At 43.8% G+C, this 22,524-nt stretch overlaps 1 protein-coding gene across 1 annotated transcript in view; it reads left to right on the forward strand.

Annotated features, from left to right (window-relative positions):
* The window catches only part of smg1 (SMG1 nonsense mediated mRNA decay associated PI3K related kinase), a 232,495-nt gene that overhangs the window by 144,681 nt on the left and 65,290 nt on the right, over positions 1-22,524 (forward strand). The window contains 11 exon segments of the mRNA XM_038820856.1: positions 4,138-4,276; positions 4,503-4,724; positions 7,299-7,479; positions 10,495-10,656; positions 11,191-11,408; positions 12,224-12,378; positions 13,642-13,864; positions 15,233-15,454; positions 15,456-15,480; positions 18,146-18,375; positions 19,654-19,902. Coding sequence (XP_038676784.1) covers positions 4,138-4,276; positions 4,503-4,724; positions 7,299-7,479; positions 10,495-10,656; positions 11,191-11,408; positions 12,224-12,378; positions 13,642-13,864; positions 15,233-15,454; positions 15,456-15,480; positions 18,146-18,375; positions 19,654-19,902 — 2,026 coding nt within the window.

The following is a 22,524-nucleotide window of genomic DNA, read 5'->3' on the forward strand; positions in this document are numbered from 1 at the left end:
TGGGAGAGTTGTTGGGGTTTGGAATGTGCTGCCTGGGAGAGTTGTTGGGGATGGAATGTGCTGCCTGGGAGAGTTGTTGGGGATGGAATGTGCTGCCTGGGAGAGTTGTTGGGGTTTGGAATGTGCTGCCTGGGAGAGTTGTTGGGATTTGGAATGTGCTGTCTGGGAAAGTTGTTGGGGATGGAATGTGCTGCCTGGGAGAGTTGTTGGTGATGGAATGTGCTGCCTGGGAGAGTTGTTGGGGATGGAATGTGCTGCCTGGGAGAGTTGTCGGGGTTTGGAATGCGCTGCCTGGGAGAGTTGTTGGGGATTGGAATGCGCTGCCTGGGAGAGTTGTTGGGGTTTGGAATGTGCTGCCTGGAGAGTTGTTGGGGTTTGGAATGCGCTGCCTGGGAGAGTTGTTGGGGATGGAATGCGCTGCCTGGGAGAGTTGTTGGGGTTTGGAATGTGCTGCCTGGGAGAGTTGTTGGGGATGGAATGTGCTGCCTGGGAGAGTTGTTGGGGATGGAATGTGCTGCCTGGGAGAGTTGTTGGGGTTTGGAATGTGCTGCCTGGGAGAGTTGTTGGGATTTGGAATGTGCTGTCTGGGAAAGTTGTTGGGGATGGAATGTGCTGCCTGGGAGAGTTGTTGGTGATGGAATGTGCTGCCTGGGAGAGTTGTTGGGGTTTGGAATGTGCTGCCTGGGAGAGTGGTTGGGGTTTGGAATGCGCTACCTGGGAGAGTTGTTGGGGTTTGGAATGTGCTGCCTGGGAGAGTTGTTGGGGATGGAATGTGCTGCCTGGGAGAGTTGTTGGGGATGGAATGTGCTGCCTGGGAGAGTTGTTGGGGATGGAATGCGCTGCCTGGGAGAGTTGTTGGGGTTTGGAATGTGCTGCCTGGGAGAGTTGTTGGGGTTTGGAATGTGCTGCCTGGGAGAGTTGTTGGGTTTGGAATGTGCTGCCTGGGAGAGTTGTTGGGGATGGAATGTGCTGTCTGGGAGAGTTGTTGGGGTTTGGAATGCGCTGTCTGGGAGAGTTGTTGGGGTTTGGAATGCGCTGCCTGGGAGAGTTGTTGGGGTTTGGAATGTGCTGTCTGGGAGAGTTGTTGGGGTTTGGAATGCGCTGCCTGGGAGAGTTGTTGGGGTTTGGAATGTGCTGCCTGGGAGAGTTGTTGGGGTTTGGAATGTGCTGTCTGGGAGAGTTGTTGGGGTTTGGAATGTGCTGTCTGGGAGAGTTGTTGGGGATGGAATGTGCTGCCTGGGAGAGTTGTTGGGGTTTGGAATGTGCTGTCTGGGAGAGTTGTTGGGGTTTGGAATGCGCTGCCTGGGAGAGTTGTTGGGGTTTGGAATGTGCTGCCTGGGAGAGTTGTTGGGGTTTGGAATGTGCTGCCTGGGAGAGTTGTTGGGGTTTGGAATGTGCTGCCTGGGAGAGTTGTTGGGGTTTGGAATGTGCTGCCTGGGAGAGTTGTTGGGGTTTGGAATATGCTGCCTGGGAGAGTTGTTGGGGTTTGGAATATGGTGCCTGGGAGAGTGGTGGAGGTGGAGTCCACAGGAGATTTCAAAAGACAGCTGGATATAGATTTGAAAGTGATTAATTTAGAGGGCTACAGAGATAGGACTGTGGAATGGGACTAGCTAGATTGCTCTTTTGGGAGCTGGTGCAGACACAGTGGGCCTAATGGCCTCCTTGTGTGCTGTAAATAACAAACAAAACTTTTATGTAATTTATACATTAATTGGAAAACTTGCTGGAAAATTGGGAAACGGAGGCAGAGTTGGTTGAAACTGCTCCCTGCAGTACACAGGAGCTGGAAATTTCAAAATCAGGATGGTGTAATTATAACATATGTTAATATAAAATGCCTTTAATCTAAATCTATAGTGTCTGATTCTGGACACTGCAGTTTTTGAAGGTGGTTGTGATTGAGATTTATTAGAATGATATCAGAAATGCTAGGTTTAAGTTAAAGAAACAGGTTGTTGTCCTTTAGAGTAGTGATGGTTAAGGGGAAACTTTTTCTAAATTCTTCCATTTTGCACTTTTCACAATCACCGAATGCCTCCATGCTCTTACAGTCAATGCAGTACTTTTTGAAATGTAGACACTTATAATATGGGAAACGTGGCTGCCAATATGTGCCCACCAAAATCCCACAAACAGCGATGCAATGGCCAGATAATCTACTTTTTGTGATGTTGACCAAGGCGTAGTATTGGCCGGACACCAAGGATAACTCCCCTGCTCTTTTTTGAATTCGTGCCAATGGGGCTTCAGTTTAACACCTCATCTGAGAAACGGCACCTCCGGCAATGCAGTGCTCCCTCACTACTATAATAGAATGTCGGTCTTGATTTTTGTGCCCAAGCCCGGGAGGTGAACCTGTACCTGAAACTTCAGCTCAGTTGGTACACTCTTGCCTCTCAGTCGCAAAGCTGACACAAAATCATCAGCCATAGAGGAACTGTCTCCATTGACAAACAAGTCAGTAACCAGAAGACACAGGTTTAAGTTGATGGGGAGAAAATACAGACAAGGTGAGATTTTTGTGAATACGATTGTGACATAGGAAGCTCTGACAGGGTGGTAGAAGCAGGTCTTATGATCGCCTAGCCAGCCTTGAACAGTGGCTAAGATACTGAACCAGATGTGTAACTTTTTTAAGACTGCCAAAAGATCGATTTGTTCCAGGAGTAATAATACAAGAAAAAGGGCTTGGCTATTTTTAAAACAAAAGTAAAGAAAGAACAATATTTAAAGTTTTACTTCCTGCTCTAACATTAGCAGATTACATGCAGTTTATTAACCTTAACACATGAGTTCTCGTTATACCACACTGCAACAGAACATGCAGCTCGCGTGCCATTTTCACAGGCAAAGGCAATACTTGCATTTATGAAGCAATTTTCTTCTGTGAGGGACATTTGGTAAGAATCCTTTTCCATAGCCTGCATGGTGGCCACTTTCCCTGCTTGGTTTCCACCACCTTCTCTAACTGTTCAAAACAGCATTTTCTCTCTCTCTAAGCTCAGCCCACCCCTCAAACAAAGGTTTCCCCCTGAGGCGGCCAGACTTGAATTTATTCTTGTTACTGCAGCTGATTCCCACTCCTGTTTATACGAAAGAACAGAGCTATGCTGTTTGTATGCAACTTAAGCTTCCATCGACTGACACAGGTCATCGGACTCTGATGGCTGGTCAAGCAATGTTGTCCGGAATGATAATGGATCTTGAGTGGATCATCCTGGCTGAACTGGGATATCCTGGGCGCGATTCTCCGCCCCCCACGTTTTTTACGGCGAGCGGTGATTCTCCGAGGCCAAGCAGCCGGGCCTTCACGCCCGTTTCAACACGGCAGCAAACACACCTGCTCGCTGCCGTCATGAAACGGGCGCCAGATGCCCGTTTGGGGCATCTGGGGGCCCGATTGGCACGGCAGTACCACGGCCGTGCCAAGGGGGGCATAGGCCCGCGATTGGTGCCCACCGATCGCGGACCGTGTGTCCGTAACGGACGCACTCTTTTCCCTCCACCGCCCCGCAAGATCAAGCCGCCACGTCTTGCGGGGCGGCTGAGGGAAAAGACGCCAACTGCGCATGCGCGTTGTCCAACCTACGCATGCGCGGCTGACGTCATCGGCCGCGTGACGCACGGGGCCGCGCTCCTAGCCCCGCCCGGCAGGGGAGAATCGGCCCCGGAAGTGGGCGTGAAGGCTGCCGTGGGTCACGGCCTGTCCCACGGCAGCCTTTACGATTCTCCGCATTTGCGGAGAATCTCGCCCCTGTGTATTCCCACTAACAAGGTCAAGTCTGAATTGGACAAGGTAACTCAAGCTGTAGTGTATCCCTCTGACTCTGCTGCTCCGCAGTCTTTTTAACCCCTAAATTGCCTGCTATATCTTGACCCCATTTTTGGACCCAAGTTCCTAATATCTCCCTATCATGACACGGGTACAGTAAAAAATAAAAAAACCGAATTGGTGCTTGAAAGGGAAAGATTTGCAGGGCTATGGGGAAAGGAGGAGGGACTATGACTGATTGGATAGCAGAGACAGTAAAAGGAGAGTGGGTCAAATGACTTGTGTGGAAGGAAGTGTGTGCGCGCAAAAGCATTGTGTTTCTTGTAAAGAATGAATATCTTTTTGGGTCTACTTTGATACAGTCAGGGTGAAGGTGTTCCACTCCTGGCCAGAGAGAAGACAGAAGTTCAAAATCTACTTCTCGAAAACATTTCTGAAGAAGACAAGGAAGCTATTTACGGAATTCTAGGGCAAGCAATGTGTCGCCCAACCGGAATTCAGGTAAATGCTTGAAGCGGATGTGCTTTTCTGTTTCTCATTTGTTATTAAATTGAAAATATTTTTTGCATTGAAGAATAATCTAAGCTATAAACTGTCACAAGGAAAAGTATTTTAATTCAATTTGTATTTTTCAAATGCTTTGCAAGATATTTATTTCTGCTTTCTTTCTGTTAGCACAAACTGAATCTGTAGTCTGCCTTTTCTTTTTTCTAAAAATTGTGTTCAGGATGAAGACTTGGCCCTGCAGATAAATGATGATGAAGAAGATGACATGGTGGAGGTTATTTGGCGGCAGTTGATGACTAACTGCCCGTGGCTTGGTGACCAGGATGAGAGTGTTGTAGAAGGATTAATTGAAGTATGGAGAAAGGTTGTAGACAGGATATTCAACCTTTATAAACTTTCTTGCAAAGCGTACTTCACTTTCCTTAAACTGAATGCCGGTCAGGTTAGTAATCAAATTACTTGTTGTAGTTGTCAGTTTTACGCTCTTTGGGGATGTGATTGGTTGCGTGTTTTATTTGGGTATTTCTGGCAATGAAATCCTCGAGTGGCATGCTGGCACGATGTCTTCCTACATTTTCATATGAAGTCTCTAATTTTTAAAAACTGCATCCGTGCAGGAAAAGGTTTGCATGAGCTGGTTCCAACTATTGTCTTCTACTGGGAGTTCCAAGAAACGGCCAATAGGAATCTGGTGATCTGTTCCGAAACATGCTCTGAAATTTTGGGTCGATGCTGCAAAATGTAGAGAGTGGCCCTTGCTAATAGATTTCACAAGTTTGCTAATAAAATGAAATGAAAATAGCTTATTGTCACAAGTAGGCTTCAAATGAAGCTATTGTGAAAAAGCCCCTAGTCGCTACATTCTGGCACCTGTTCGGGGAGGCTGGTACGTACTGATATGCCTGTATTGAAGCTTCTGCAAGCGTTAAGTGTGTTGGTCACTATTATGGAGTATTTTATTTTGTCACTGTACCCAAAACAACAACTCTTGTGGGTGAGTGCTACCATAGTCCAGAGGAGGTCTTTCTGCGTGTCAGATATCCCACTAATCCATTGCTGTGCATGATTTCCAGTACTCTTGAGCATTTGCATTGGAATTACATTTCTGTGCAGCTTGAAATTACTAGCCAGGATATCTTTCCATAAAGGGATAAATCTAAATAAGCCGAGAAGATCCACAGGCAGGTTAGTTTCTTTCAAACTGTGCGTTTGTGGGAACACAGTATCTTGAGCTCGAGGTTAAAGGATGTCCAACACCAATAGCTGCAACTTGACTGAATAAAGTTTATTCCTGGCTCAGGCTGTAAGAAAGTTATCAAAATGTTTAAAACAACTAGAACAAGTTACTCAAAACATTTGAAATAACTCAGCAGCAATTTTTATTGTTATCCACATCAGAAAGCTTGGCATACAGTCTGCCTTTCTGATGCATTTGCCAGCTCTCAATAACTCCGAGAAACTGGGATCTGGATTGTGAAAGGAGGACCAACCAGGCCGAAGCGGTCATGCACAGTGTAACATTTGGGACAGAGGAGTGATTCCTATGTTTGTGGCAATTTCTTAGTGGAAAGTTCCACCTATAGCTCAGGATAAAGCCCACTGTTCTCGAGCAAGTCACCTGGTACCACAGAATGATAGCAACAGTGCAGCAACACCTTGGAATAGCGATGGTGAAGGGATGGGCACCCTGGCATTACGGCTGGAAAGGAATACTATAGAATTAGTTTTAACAAAGCCCACTTTGTACAGAGAGTCTCATAGGGGCAGAAAGGAATGTATTAATCATTCCAAAAGTCATTGAAAGCTATAATAGTTAATTCTTCTTTTGAGTGTTAAATTGGTAGGATGATTAGAACTATTGCAATCCACGTGAGCGTAGAGTTCAAATCAACTACTAATGTAGTCCAGTCAATGCCCTGTTATGAGGACCAAAATTGCTGAATGTTCTTCAGGCAAAGGAATGCTGCTTAACTTGTGTTTTATTTTTGGAATGCAGCCAAACATGAGGTGTAACACTGCCTCTTGCTAACCTGGCAACTAATAGCCAGGATAGCTTTTACAGTGAGCAAAACATCAGACCCTTTCTGAGCCGGATTCACATTTTTTTGGAAATCATGCGGTGTCAGATGTAAAGGGGAGAATCGTGAATAATGATGAATGATTTGTGGAATTCTTTACATATTAGAAAACCAGAACCAGGTGTCCACAGAGAGCCAAAGTTTAGTTGATTAAAATTGAGGTGACTTTAATGGTCAGGCAGAATGGAATAAACTTTAAGAATAGTCGGGCAGCACGGTGGCCTAGTGGTTAGCACAACCGCCTCACGGCGCTGAGGTCCCAGGTTCGATCCCGGCTCTGGGTCACTGTCCGTGTGGAGTTTGCACATTCTCCCCGTGTCGGCGTGGGCTTCGCCCCCACAACCCAAAAATGTGCAGAGTAGGTGTATTGGCCATGCTAAATTGCCCCTTAATTGGAAAATATAATTGGGTAATCTAAATTTATTTTTAAAAAAAGAATAGTTTGAGAAGTTTTTAGCGAAAGTAGTAATATTATTACTAAGGTCTATCCCTTTGTCGCAAAATAGACTGGGGATAAAATTGCACAAAATCTTTCCCTCAGGAGTATGATTGTTAACAACCAAAAGAAACAGTAAGATTGCAGTTTAAAGTGAATCTTAGTGAATTAAGATCACATTATAATGGAAACAACATACCTTTCCCTCAAGAGCTTGCTAACTGTAGGTAGGTTGATAGGATGTTATTGTGAAAGCTAACACAAATGGGGAGGCCTATCTTTGATTTAAAATTGCTCTTTGTTTATATAACATTGTACCTGCTTTCATAAAATTGTTCTTTTGTGCATTTCTCCCTTTCTTCCTGTATCGCCCTTAATATTAAATACATGAGAATTTTGCTAACTCTTGCAATATGTTGCCTGCATTTAACATTTTTCTCTATTCACATTGGAAGGTAAAATGAGTTGAATTTTAATGTTTGCTACATTGCTGTATTTGCAGGTTCATGTGGATGGTGAAGATCCCAAGGTGATACTTAATAATACCCCTGCTAAGCAAAGCAACGATGATGTCATTGTTATGGCGACTTTAAGGTTGTTAAGATTATTAGTAAAGCACGCTGGTGAACTCAGGGAGGGCTTGGAGCATGGTCTAGCCACCACCCCCACAGCTCCCTGGAGAGGCAAGTACTAAATAGTCTCGTATGTCACTGCTGATACTAAGCTTTTCTTTTCTGCCCATGAAAGAACAGGTTGAAATTAATTCAACAATAGCCAATGTTTAGGCAGCCTTGTTATGGATTGAAATTATATTCTAGCTCTGTGAAACTTTAGATATGCTGCTTTAATCAAAGTGGCAATGTGAAGGTTCTGTACTGGTTATCATTCTTGTTATTTTTCTGAATTAACAAAGAATTTGTAGATGACACCAAATTGAAAGTGCTGGAGAAAACAATGTCAAAATACACGACGGCATTAATAAACTTGCAGAATTTATTGGTAATTGATGAATGAATAAGTGCAAGCTGGTGCATTTTGGTAGGAAGAATAAGGAAGTAACATACTAATTAGCTAATGAGACTCAGGGCTGGGAGCAAAGAAATCTAGGGACATGGAGACGTAAATCACTGCAACAGAGATAATTATAGTTAAAATTAGTGAACAGCGTCTTTTTGAAGGAGCTAACTTCTACTTTTCAGTTCTTGTATAGAACCATGGTTAGACCACACTGTGCAGTGTAGCGAAGGATGTAGCGTCTCGGAGCAATGTGCAAAAAAATCTTTATGCTATTGGAACAGAGTTTTTAAAATTAATTTATGGGATATGGGTTTTGCCGAGTAGGCCAGCATTTATTGCCCATCCTTAATTGCCCTTTGAGAAGATGTTAGTGAGCTGTTACCTTGATTCGCTGCAGTCCCTGTTATGTAGGTACATCCACAATGCTGTTAGGGAGAGAGTTCCATGATTTTGACCCTGCGACAGTGAAGGAATGGTGATATATTTCCAAGTTAGAATGGTGAGTGACTTGGGGGGGGGTGGGGAGGGAGGAACTTCCAGGTGGTGATTTTCCATGTGGTTTACCTGAGAAAGGACATACTGGCGCTGGAGGGTGCGCAGAGGAGATTCACTAGGTTAATCCCAGAGCTGAAGGGGTTGGATTATGAGGAGAGGTTGAACAGACTGGGACTGTACTCGTCGGAATTTAGAAGGATGAGGGGGGATCTTATAGAAACATATAAAATTATGACGGGAATAGATAGGATAGATGCGGGCAGGTTGTTTCCACTGGCGGGTGAAAGCAGAACTAGGGGGCATAGCCTCAAAATAAGGGGAAGTCGATTTAGGACTGAGTTTAGGAGGAACCTCTTCACCCAAAGGGTTGTGAATCTATGGAATTCCTTGCCCAGCGAAGCAGTTGAGGCTCCTTCATTAAATGTTTTTAAGATAGAGATAGATAGTTTTTTGAAGAATAAAGGGATTAAGGGTTATGGTTTTCGGAAAGTGTGACCTCGCCTCTTGCTGGCCTATCTACATACTGTGTCAGGAAACCCACCTGCACACATTGGACAAAAATGGACCCATCTAAAGTACTCGAACTATAGCGTTTCCAGTCAATATTTGGAAAGTTAAAGTCCCCCATAACAACTACCCTGTTACTTTCGCTCCTATCCAGAATCATCTCTGCAATCCTTTCCTCTACATCTCTGGAACTTTTCGGAGGCCTATAGAAAACTTCCAACAGGGTGACCTCTCCTCTCCTGTTTCTAACCTCAGCCCATACTACCTCAGTAGACGAGACCTCATCAAACGTCCTTTCTGCCACCGTTATACTGTCCTTGACTAACAATGCCACCCCTCCCCATCTTTTACCACCTTCCCTGAGCTTACTGAAATATCTAAACCCCGGTACCCGCAACAACCATTCCTGTCCCTGCTCTATCCATGTCTCCGAAATGGCCACAACATCGATCAGCCATGATCTCATTGAATGGCGGAGCAGGCTCGAGGGGCCAGATGGCCTACTCCTGCTCCTAGTTCTTATGTTCTTATTTACCTGGATAATTGGGGCTCATTCTGGGGTAGGTGGGACCTCTACAAACAGGGTGGTCGACACCTGGACCAGAGGGGTACCAATATCCTGGGGGGGGGGGGAATTTGCTAATGCTCTTCGGGAGGATTTAAACTAATTCAGCAGGGTGTTGGGAACCTGAATTGTAGCCCCAGTATACAGGAGGTTAAGAGTAGTGAGGTCATGAGTAAGGTTTCAAGGTTGTAGGAGTGTACCGGGTGCAGGCAGGAAGGTGGTTTAAAGTGTGTCTACTTCAACGCCAGGAGCATCCGGAATAAGGTGGGTGAGCTTGCAGCATGGGTTGGATTTGTCATTTATTTGTAAAATCTCTTTGGACTGGGTGGAACAAAGGCTTGGTGTAATTATAATGAATTGATGCCTTCATTATGGAAATGTCAAAATAATAAAAAGCAACAAATCTAGTTTTCAAAGTATGTGGAGAGTTTATGAACTAAAATGTGAAGATACCTCACAATCCATAAGATCTTATGAAGGCTACCGAGGCGGTGGCTTAGTGGTATTGTCGCCCACTGGTGAAATTTGAATTCAGTAAAAATCTGGAATTAAAAGTCTAATGATGACCATTGTCGATTATCGTCAAATCCCAGCTGGTTCACTAATGTCCTTTTAGGAAAGAAATTTGTCCTCCTCGGCTGTTCCACAACAATATGGTTGACTCTTAAATGCCCTCAGGGATGGCCCAGCCAGCAACGCTCACATCCCATGAATGAATAAAAAATGAGGTTTATTAATAGTTATGAGTGAAGAATATGATGTAATGTGGTGGTAGTGATTCCTTTATTATTCTGCACACAATTCTCTTACTGTGTTCATTCCCTCTCTTACCTTTGAAGCGTTGCGCAATTTGCTTTTACACTTATTTCATAAAATGTGTTGGAATGTACGGAGGAACTTTGCAGGAGTATATAGGGACAGGTAAAGCATGTCAGTTGAGACAAAAAAGCTTGACGGTTTCACTTATCAAATGTTGGGCTGAAGTTGCAATAAGAAATCATTCGTGTGCAGTTTGCACTGATGCAAAAATACTGATTTTCAAATGATGCTTGTGGGTCTTTGCAGTTTACTATTGGCATAACATGTTTACATTTAGTTCTGATCTTTGCTTCAGGTATTATTCCACAGCTGTTCTCGCGTTTGAATCACCCCGAGGTGTATGTGCGTCAGAGCATCTGCAATTTGCTGTGTCGTGTGGCCCAGGATTCGCCTCATCTTATCCTGTATCCTGCTATTGTTGGCTCAATATCACTTAGTGGTGAATCCCAGTCTTCTGGTAATTACACATTTCTGTCTGTATCCAAGGTTTAACCTAGGCTAGGTTACTGGTAGAAACACTTGTGATGCTGATGAATGCATGTTCACGGAAACCTTAAAGAATGTTTGTTATTCTAAATTTGTTAAAATATTGTTTTTGTGCTTTATCAAAGCTATTACATTAAAATTTAAACTTTATAAAGATTTATTTTCATAATTTTTCTGTTTTTGCTCACCATTTGAACTCTGTTGGATATATAGGATGTCGGAACCAAAAGTATGTGACTGTTTAGTTAGCTGATCGATAAATGTTCTCTTTACCATACCTCCGTGTTGAATACTTTGTCATCATGAGAGAAGTAAATTTGTTCCAACTGTGCTTAATTAATGTCAGCATTAAGTAGCCCTTAGCATTACATCATCATGGAAGCATGTGTTTGGAAAACTGCTCTCTGATGGCGAATCCAGATTGCTGCCTTTTCTGTCAGTTCGATTTGTTTCTGGTTAATTTTGTTCTTTCGCATCTAAAGAAAATGTTGTACTTCTCCTTCAGGAGCCAAATTGTCATCTGCAATTCCTACCCTGCTGAGTAATATCCAGGCTGAAGCCCTATCTGGAGGCGAATGTGAAGAAAATAGTCCTCCAGGGTCACAAGACAGTATCAAAGATGATCAGAAAGCTTGTTTTAATGAAGATCAAGCCATGATGCAGGACTGCTATAGCACAATAGTGGATAAGCTGTCATCAGCAAATCCCACCATGGTTTTACAGGTACTGTGAGTGTTGTCCTTGAACTCCAGTTTGGATTATAATTTTCTTTCTATTTTGTTCAGACTGTTCAATTGGTTTTCTGAAACCAAAATCTGTCGAGATCTGGAACCTGGTCAGTTCTAACCCAGAGCAAAGATGTACGTCTTCCTCTCGGTAGCTTTCATTAGGCAGAAGGAGGGTGACGACCTTCAATGGATGTTTTTATTAAATAAATTCCAGACCAATGATTGAAACTGAAGAATTTAATTATACAATACAGGGATATCAGCTGCTGAATTGCATGATCCATTGAAATTTATTGTGTTTACTCCCAGACTGGGGATATGAAGAATTTTTACATCAATAACTTTAAAGTTATGTGCAACACTCCTAATTCTTCTTGGTCTAGTTATTCGCACTGATCAGTTTCTTCGTAAAAGCAAACTATTTGCACTATTGCCTTATTGTTGTTCAAGAATTAAATTTGCTGAAAATGAGTAGATATTAAGTGAAATGCTGACATTTTTACTTGGGGATTGTGCAGTATATGGAGTAGAGGAGTATTGGCACTTCAGATTCTGGCTAAATGTGGTAAATGTCTATCAACCACAATTGCTTATTTTAATCTTTTATATTATTATCAAACTGCTCATTTGGAAATTGAGAATATTTTTTGTCTAAAACTGAAGTGACTAAAATTTGAGATATGACTGAAAGTTAGACTTATGGACAGCAAAGTGTAGACTGGGAGTTTGTAAAATAAGTTTTGGAATTTGTGATGCTTTTAGATTATAAGAATGAATCTATTTTAACTCTTTAATATGCTGGTACTGCAGGTACAGATGTTAGTTGGAGAATTGCGGAGAATTACTGTACTGTGGGATGAGCTCTGGCTTGGAGTCCTTCAGCAACAGCACATGCATGTGCTAAGGCGCATTCAGCAATTGGAGGATGAGGTGAAGAGGGTTCAGAACAACAATACTCTTCGCAAGTAAGTGTTCAAAGCTGGCCGAATCAAACAGAATTTGTTTAACTCTATTGTAGTATTCTGAATGCAAACGTGTTCAATTCAGATTTGCTTTTAATAATAATCTTTACTGTCACAAGTAGGCTTACATTAACACTGCAATGAAGTTACTGTGAAAATCCCCTAGTCGCCACATTCCGACGCCTGTTTGGGTACACTGAGGGAGAATTCAGAATGTCCAAATTACCTAACAGCACGTCTTTTAGGACTTGTGGGAGGAAACCGGAACACCCGGAGGAAACCCACGCAGACACTGGGAGAACGTGCAGACTCCACACAGACAGTGATCCAAACCGGGAGTCGAACCTGGGTCCCTGGAGCTGTGAAGCAACAGTGCTAACCACAGTGCTACTGTGCAATGACTATGGGAATAGCTATAGTGTAAATAGATTTGGCTCTGCTGCCTCACAGTGCCAGGGACCCGGGTTCAATTCCGGCCTCGGGTAACTGCGTCTAGTTTGCACGTTCTCCCCGTCTCTGTGTTGGTTTCCTCCCACAGTCCAAAGATGTGCAGATTAGGTGGATTGGCCTTGATAAATTGCCTTTTTGTGTCTAAAGATGTTTAGCTTAGGTGAGCTTAGGTGTAGGGCAGAGGAGTAGGACTCGGAAGGGTGCTCTTTCAGAGGGGCGGTGCAGACCCGATGGGCAGAATGGCCTCCTGCACAGTAGGGATTCTATGTCGACGTATTCGTGCATCATTAAGGGCAGTTTGCAAAAAGTTATTTCCATCTGTGTGAATTTTTAATGGAAATGATCTGTGTGACGGAAATTAAGGTGGCGCATAATTCCTGTCTCCTAATCTTTTACTTTTGATGGAGATCATATTTGAGGGATATCAATGATTTCATAATTTTGTCTGTTGTAATGGTTAATTTGGAAGCAGCTCGATATGGTTCAAAACTCTTGAATCCCTTTGTAGTTTTCTCTTCTCCGGCAAAAAGATTGGACCAGCTTTTAAAAAAATTTAATGGGTTTTTCAATTTGTTTTCAATGTGTTAACCAGGATATGCAGTTCTGTTTACATACAGGTAAACAGATCAGACTACTGTAGATTAATACATTACTTGTGACTATCCTTTTGTGTCACCTTATAGCTTTCGCTGAGGTATTTATAACGTTTGTGAAATTATAACCAAAATGTTGGGGTGACTGGTTGATGTGTTTTGCAATTAAAAGACCTTGTTTACAGTGATGAAACATTTCAGTCCTAACTTCTTCTTCTGTTAGGGAAGAGAAGATAGCCATTATGAGGGAAAAGCATACAGCTTTGATGAAGCCTGTGGTATTTGCTCTGGAGCATGTGTGCAGCATTACTTCAGCTCAAGCAGAAACTCCTCATGAAAAATGGTTCCAAGACACCTATGGAGAACCAATTAATAATGCTTTAGAAAAACTGAAGACCCCATCAAATCCTGCTAATCCTAGCAACAGTTGGCTGCCATTTAAGCAGGTAAGATTTATAGCAGAATGGTTTGCTAATGGTAGAGCATAATTGACTGGGTCTTTCACAGTTGCTAATCAGTAGAAGCTACCTTAGGAAATTGTACACAATAGGATGGAATGTGCTTTTTGAATTTTGCTGATAGATGTCAGCTGGCAAGCTACCTTTCCAATCAGTTCTTTTTTCCTTTTCTTGAAGTGAAACCGATCACAGCAACTTTAAGGTTAGGGGAATTTGTGCATATGTTCACTGCTGGGATTTCAGTTTCGTTTTGTGTTAGGCTGTGGCATAATTCTCTAGAAATTCACTATACTGTCTCCGATTACATATTTTTTATTATAGTTTCAACCTTGTATTACTTCTGGAAAGAAACTGAATATGATGTTAATGGACACGCTTACAATGTTTAGTTAGGAGGCCTAGCCACAGTAGATGGGAGATCTCGATGGTTGTTGCACTTTATATTCTCACTTTATCCGACAAGATCTCAATTTTAAATCTTTGTCCATTTTCCAGATTTTCTGTAGCTTTCTCCGATTTTTTTAAGCCATCTATCTATCTCCTTCTGTGGCTTGCTGTTTTTACTGATGGTAAAACATGCCAAGGTACTTAAAAAGGGCACTGTTAAATATCCTTGCACTGTTAAATATCCTTATACAATTGTAAGCTGTTGATGTCACTTGGTACAAAGCAAACATTTTGTTCTATTTTAACTTTTGACATAAAAATAAAAAACTCTTGAAACATGTAAAATAACTTGAGCTGCTACCCAATAGGCAAGGATACATAATATGCAAAATTCATAATGGCAGTGTTCAATGTCCATCGGAATGGCTGGTGTCAGACACATTTAGTGGTGATGGAATAGGTACTCTTTTAGGTTGGATTTGAAGCACGTTGTTAGAGTATGAAGAGCTTTACTCTGCATCTACCAGTACTAGGGGTGTTTAATACTGGTATCTGGTGAAGAAGGTTTTTTTACTCTGCAATAGCAGTCACTAAATTAAACATAAGAAATGGGGCACAGTGGTTAACACTGCTGCTTCACAGTGCCAGGGACCCAGGTTCAATTCTGGCCTTGGGTGACTGTCTGTGTGGAGTTTACACGCTCTCCGTGTCTCTATGGGTTTCCTCTGGGTGCTCCGTTTTCCTGCCACAGTCGAAAGATGTGCAGGGTACGTGGATTGGCCATTTTAAAATTGCTCCTTAATGTCCAACGGTGCAGGTTAGGTGGGGTTACAGATATAGGGCGGGGTGATTGGGTCTAGGTAGGGTGCTCTTTCAGAGGTTCTGTGCAAAATTGATGGATCAAATGGCCTCCTTCTGCACGGTAGGAATTCTATGGTTCTAACATCTGCCATTTTTAATGCATTGCAGATAATGCTGAACTTGCAACAGAGAGCTCAGAAACGTACCAGCTATTTGTTGCACCTGGAGGAAATCAGTCCACGAATGGCTGCAATGTCCAACACAGAAATTGCCTTGCCTGGTGAGATCTCGGCAAGGGATGCAGTCACAATTCAGAGTGTTGGCAGTACCATTACCATCCTTCCTACCAAAACAAAACCAAAGAAACTGATGTTCTTGGGGTCTGACGGAAAAAAACTACCCATACCTGTTTAAAGGTAAATGAGAATAGATGTCTGCATTTAAATGTAATGTGATTCTTAAAGTTGCCGTTCCCCGTTATTATTCTCACTCGGTAGGATGCAAGGGATAGAAATGATTTATTGTGGCATCGAGTTTAATGAGACTTGGGTCTCCTTGTTTGAAGTTATATCTAAATTAGTTTAAGAAAGGACCAATTTAGGAGCTACTTTGCGTGGTGTAGAATTTCAGAAAAATGACACGCATAGGATATGCAGCACAGAAATAAGCTGTGCAGCCTGGTAGAACCAGCCCCAGGTGAGGTTCCCCAAACGTTGTTGATCTGGGTGAGACCCTTTGATTTGTCACTGTTTGACTGGGACACCCCCAAATTGTTACAAACAAGAGTGAGGGGGTGACTGGCTGCTTGTCTTTGTTCAACCTGCCCTCTGCTGGTAGCAAGAAGGTTTTAATCAAACAAAGTTCCCTTTCCCTTGGATAGATTTTCCAGATCCAAGAGTTAATTTTAAAAGGAGACAATTTAACCAGACTTGCTTGAGTTAAAATCGAGTAAGTTTATTAACTATTTTTAAAAGGGGGGGGGGGGGGAGAAAAACACACACACACACATCTCCATTCACATGGGTTAGAAGTAAGAATCGAGTCCAATGGTAAATAAATATCAAAACTATATTATCCATGTTTATCCAAAGAAAAAAGAAAAGTACAGCACAGGAACAGGCCCTTCAGCCCTCCAAGCCCGTGCCGACCATGCTGCCCGACTAAACTACAATCTTCTACACTTCCGGGCTCCGTATCCCTCCATTCCCATCCTATTCATGTATTTGTCAAGATGCCCCTTAAACGTCACTATCGTCCCTGCTTCCACCACCTCCTCCGGCAGCGAGTTCCAGGCACCCACTACCCTCTGTGTAAAAAAACTTGCCTCATACATCTACTCTAAACCTTGCCCCTCGCACCTTAAACCTATGCCCCCTAGTAATTGACCCCTCTACCCTGGGAAAAAGCCTCTTACTATCCACTCTGTCTATGCCCCTCATAATTTTGTAGACCTCTATCAGGTTGCCCCTCATCCTCCGTCGTTCCAGTGAGAACAAACCGAGTTTATTCAACCACTCCTCATAGCTAATGCCCTCCACATCAGGCAACATCCTGGTAAATCTCTTCTGCACCCTCTCTAAAGCCTCCATGTCCTTCTGGTACTGTGGTGACCAGAATTGAACACTATACTCCAAGTGTGGCCTAACTTAAGGTTCTATACAGCTGCAACATGACTTGCCAATTCTTATACTCAATGCCCCAGCCAATGAAGGGAAGCATGCCGTATGCCTTCTTGACTACCTCCTCCACCTGTGTTGCCCCTTTCAGTGACCTGTGGACCTGTACACCTAGATCTCTCTGACTTTCAATACTCTTGAGGGTTCTACCATTGACTGTATTTTCCCTACCTGCATTAGACTTTCCAAAATGCATTACCTCACATTTGTCCGGATTAAACTCCATCTGCCATCTCTCCGCCCAAGTCTCCAAACAAACTAAATCCTGCTGTATCTTCTGACAGTCCGCATCGCTATCTGTGTCGGCTGCAAACTTACTAATCAGACCAGTTACATTTTCCTCCAAATCATTTATATATACTACGAACAGCAAAGGTCCCAGCACTGATCCCTGCAGAACACCACTAGTCACAGCCTTCCAATCAGAAAAGCCCTCCACTCAAGCATTCTCCTACTCTCATCTATATGCGTTAGTACAGTGTTCCATTCCATACTGTCATATGCTTATGTAGCTTCTCATTTGGTGTATCTATGCTGTTCTCCTCAACTACTCCCTTAAAATTAGAAATCCTTCATTTATCAAATTAAGCTAGCCCATCAATTGAATTCCAGGAAAAAAACAGGAAATCTTCACTTGCTGCTTAAAATATTTTAAACACTTTGCCCCATTGTTGCCAAAGTATGACTCCTTTCCAGTTTGCCTAAGTGGATAAGGACTGCAGCGATTCAAGAAGACAGTTCACCACCACCTTCTGAAGGGCAACTCGGGATGAGCAATAAATGCTGGCCTAACCAGCGACACCCACATCCCGTAAATGAAATAACACCTTTTGCTTGACCTACGCTCTGATTCTAATGGGGAAAGTGCTGTGAAAAGCTTTATTTATCTGAAGGCTCCACTTAACCTCAGGTCAGAAACACTATCAGCAGTCCCAAAGGGGGTGATTTTCTCCATTTATTGGGCTCTTCTGACGTCCATCATTGTGCTCCCCCGAGTGAACTGGAGCAGAGTACAATCACCTTGGTACATTTTTCAAATGTGGATCAAGAGTAATAACTGTATGAGTCTGGTAGCTGAGCCACGACTCCCCAGCAACTGGTTTTAATAGATTTAAAAGCAAACCAGGTCAAGGGGTCTACACTTGTCTTGTGTCCTGTCAAGAGAGAAGTTTCTTTACATATGTAAAAGGTAGGGCAAAATGTCTTCAAATTCAGTTCGCACAGTAGTTTCGAGTTCAAATTGGTTCTAATTCCTCTAACTTTTAAATTTAATTTCAAATTTTGTGTAGTCATAACCTCAATTAAGTAGCGTTGAGCATTTCTTCTGGAAATTATCTTTGAAATGTGCACTGTGCCAATTTGTTTGATAATGGACCAGATCATTTATTTTTCTGTCTGTTCACAGGGCTGGAAGACTTGCATCTAGATGAACGGATAATGCAGTTCTTGTCAATTGTGAACACCATGTTTATAAAAATCAATCACCAGGAGACTCCACGCTTTCATGCCAGGCATTATTCTGTAACACCATTGGGTACACGGTCAGGACTCATTCAGTGGGTGGACGGAGCCACTCCCCTTTTTGGACTTTACAAGCGTTGGCAACAAAGGGAAGCAGCCTTACAAACACAAAAGGTAGACTATACCTCTTTGGTGTTTCCACCTTAATTTATGTTTTCGACCGGGCTGGAGAAGCGAAGCTGCTGAGAATCTCAATGGCAGGGGCCTAATTTAAATAGTGTATTAAGTTGAATCATTTAAATAGTGTATTAAGTTGAATCATTTAAATAGTGTATTAAGTTGAATCATTTAAATAGTGTATTAAGTTGAATCATTTAAATAGTGTATTAAGTTGAATCATTTAAATAGTGTATTAAGTTGAATCATTTAAATAGTGTATTAAGTTGAATCATTTAAATAGTGTATTAAGTTAATCGGCCCCTAAAATCATGTTTTTGCATATACTTGATGTATAAGTTGATTCCCTCCCACCCTTTTCAGCCATGATACATTACATTCATGAGCTGTTGGCCTCAAATTTTCACCCTGCATGTTTTGTTTATTGGTACCTTTATAACTAAGCACAAGGGATCAGCAAGGTGAATACGGGCTCTGTGGTGAAAATGCTCAGGAGCTTGTAAGGCAAGCCCACTCTTGCCAGGTGCCAGTGACATTTCAAAATGGCAATTGCCCACACTGGCTTTTATACTCAATCTACGGTCAACCCCTGTTTTAGGAAGAATTTCTCGAGGCTTCAAAGATTGAGTTAAATGCTGACGTCTGCGGTGACTCCTACCTGACACCCACAAGGTTGACTACCTGGCCAGCCCTTAGGAGTAAAACCTTTTCTCCCAAGAGGCTGCAGTCAGGGACTCAAGGGAACAGTGCGTGGCAGTCAGTGAAAGGAGGGCGTTGCAGAACATTAGGGAAAGGGGTTCCAATGAGATCCAGTTGGGATGGAGACCTGTGAACATCAAGAAAGGCTTGGGGTGAACACTCTTAATCCTTATAGCCCAAATGGAGTTTGAGAGAGGCAGATCTTAAATACTCACGTTGACCAGTCTTGACTCCTGGTCAAACTCCCTCTCGATCTTCAATTAATTCTCCGTTGTGGCATTGATGCCATCGACCTTTTAGTGAGAACTTGGCCTTGCTTTTGCAAGGGCCTTATCAAATACTTGATTTAGGGTAATAGGTATTCAAATAGCTGAGAAGACAATGGGTTGAAACCGGGAAATAGAATTGTTGAATTTTAACTCCACCCAAAGTCTTTCTTGCTGGGCAGAGTGGGGTTTGAAACCAGCTTCCTTGAGTTTGTGTCACAAAAGTTTTGCATTTGCTTTCTCTGAAAGTTTAAATAAATGTAAAACTTTGAAATGTTCAATTTTGCATAGTCGTTGTTTCTTTTTTCAGAACCAAGATTCGTACCAGGCCACTCAAAACCCTGCTCTGGTGCCCCGACCCAGTGAGCTGTACTACAGCAAAATTGGACCAGCTTTAAAATTAGTCGGTCTTACCCTTGATGTCTCACGGCGCGATTGGCCTCTGAGTGTAATGAGTTCAGTCTTAGAAGAGCTGATGGAGTCCACACCACCAAATCTTCTTGCAAAAGAGCTGTGGTGCTCGTGTACTACTCCAGATGAGTGGTGGAGTGTTACACAGGTACGGGAAAAGTCTTCTAAAATGTTCAAAGTTCTGAGTGAAAGACGAGAAGTATTAACTCTTCACCGATATTTAAGTAATTCCTGTATGATGAGAACATTTGGGCAAATGTATTTAGAATGCAGCATGTTTGCCATGTTTAGCATTTGAACCATATTTCATATGTGAGAAATCAAAAGTTGTTTTTTTTTTAATTTTGAGGATAATGGATCAATTTTCCAGAAAACCTGTACCTATAGGCAGTTGACAACCCAACATGCATTTGTAATTGGTGATCATTTGATGTAATTAATGAAGTAAATTTATTCTGTGTTTTTACTGGGCCATTTGGGTGATTTAAATTTGGGACATGTAATGGTTCCGTCCAGTACCCTGACCTGATCTTTCTACAGGAAATGTTTCCCCTCTTTCAGCCTGTTTAGTTTGCAACTTTACAGAAGTGCTTCTGGATAAACCTGTAGACACTGTAAAGGTCTGGGCAAGGATGTGTGGGTACTGTAAAGGGCACAAAGAAATGATTGCCCTCTTGAATTGGCCACCAGAATCGTTTCATTCCAAATCATGATTCTATGATTTGAAAATCCTCTTGTTTCCATGTTCGAGGAGGTTCGATGTGGGGTTAGGATTTGAATCTGATTTTGCATGAGGTTGAGTTGCCGGATACACAGAATCATAGAATAGAATCATGGAATCCCTGCAGTGCAGAATTAGACATTTCAGCCCATCGCGTCTGCACCGATCCTCCAAAAGAGCACCCTACCTAGGCCCAATCCCCGTAACCCCACCTAACCTTTGGACACTAAGGGACAATTTAGCATGGCCAATCAACCTAACCTGCACATCTTTGGACTGTGGGAGGAAACCGGAGCACCCGGCGGAAACCCTCGCAGACATGGGGAGAAAGTGCAAACTCCACACAGTCACCCAAGGTCGGAATTGAACCCGGGTCCCTGATGCTGTGAGGCAGTAGTGCTAACCACTGTGCCAGCGTGCCGCCCTGGCTTAATACTCCAAAAAAAAAGTTTTGTTCGACTGAATTGTTGTAATAAATGTCACCAGTTGTTGATATGCCATCAAAAATTTTCCATCTTGTGATTTTGAAGCCCTTATTGAAATTCCACAAAATGATTTTAAAATAATTAAATTCCATCCTTAAAGTTACAAAGTCAATGTGCAGAGTGGACACGGCAAATCCTTAATCCATCTAATTGCTTCCTCCAAAACCCCTCAGATTGAAATTGGATCCTATTTATGGTCTCCACAAGGAAGGGCATTGCACCTCATCTTGGCCTTGACCTGATGCTTGATCTTGGCCGCAAAAGACACAATCAGCGGGATTCTCAGCAATCGGCGCGATGGCCCGCACCTGCGTCAAAAACGGCGCGAACCACTCCGGCGTCGGGCCGACCGGAAGTAGCAGAATTCTCCGCAGTTCCCGGGGGCTAGGTGGACGCCGGAGCGGTTGGCGCTGAAGGGAGTGTGTGAGTCCGTGCATGCGCCAAAGGGCTGGCGTGATTCAGCGCCTGCGCGGAACTGCTGGCGTATTCTGGCGCATGCGCAGGGGGTGTGTTCTCCGCGCTGGCCATGGCGGAGCCCTACAGGGGTCGGCGCGGAAGGAAGAATTGCCCACGGCACAGGCCCGCCGGCCGATCGGTGGGCCCCGAGGACCGCCCCAGCCGACTTACCTGCCGTGTGGTACCATGTCTAATCCACGCTGGCGGGACTGGCCAGAAACCGACGGCAGCTCGGCCCATCGGGCCCGAACAATTGCCAGGAGATTACGGCAGCCGGCTACGGGGCAGGAGTTGCGCCGCCCGCCTCCCCCACCCCCAAAAAAGAGATTCTCTGACCCGGCGGGGGCGTCGGAGAACACAGGACGCCGCCTCCATCCTCTTCCATGCGGCTCCCTCCCCCTCCATCACCCACCTACGAATCATTGCCACGTTCGCAGCCCAGTAATACCCACACAGGTTGGGCAGCGCCAATCCACCCACTTCCCTGCCTCGCTCCAAGAATACCCTCCTCACCCTCGGGGTCTTCCGCGCCCACACAAACCCCGTAATACTCCTGTTAACCCTCCTAAAGAAAGCCTTCAGGATCATGATGGGTAAACACTGGAAGAGGAACAGAAACCTCGGGAGCACCGTCATCTTAACCGACTGGACCCTGCCTGCTAGTGAGAGTGGTAACACATCCCACCTCCTGAACTCCTCCTCTATCTGCTCCACCAGCCTCATGAAGTTTAACCTATGCAGGGCCCCCCAGCTCCTGGCTATCTGGACTCCCAGGTATCTGAAGCTCCTCTCTGCCCTCTTCAGCGGGAGCTCCCCTATCTCTTTCTCCTGGTCCCCCATATGCACCGCAAACAGCTCGCTCTTCCCCACATTGAGCTTAGAGCCAGAGAAGTCTCCAAACTCCCCGAGAATCCTCATCTCCTCTGGCATCCCCCCCCCGCACAATCCCCCTCCAGTTCCTCGATTCCCTCAGCGCCATGGCCAGGGGTTCGATCGCCAACGTGAACAGCAGGGGAGACGGGGGGGCACCACTGCCTCGTCCTCCGGTACAACCGAAAGTCCTTCGACCATTCGTCACCACGCTCGCCACCGGAGCATTATACAACAG

The sequence above is a fragment of the Scyliorhinus canicula genome, chromosome 15, assembly GCF_902713615.1.
Source record: "Scyliorhinus canicula chromosome 15, sScyCan1.1, whole genome shotgun sequence".
NCBI classification, from domain to species: Eukaryota; Metazoa; Chordata; class Chondrichthyes; order Carcharhiniformes; family Scyliorhinidae; genus Scyliorhinus; species Scyliorhinus canicula.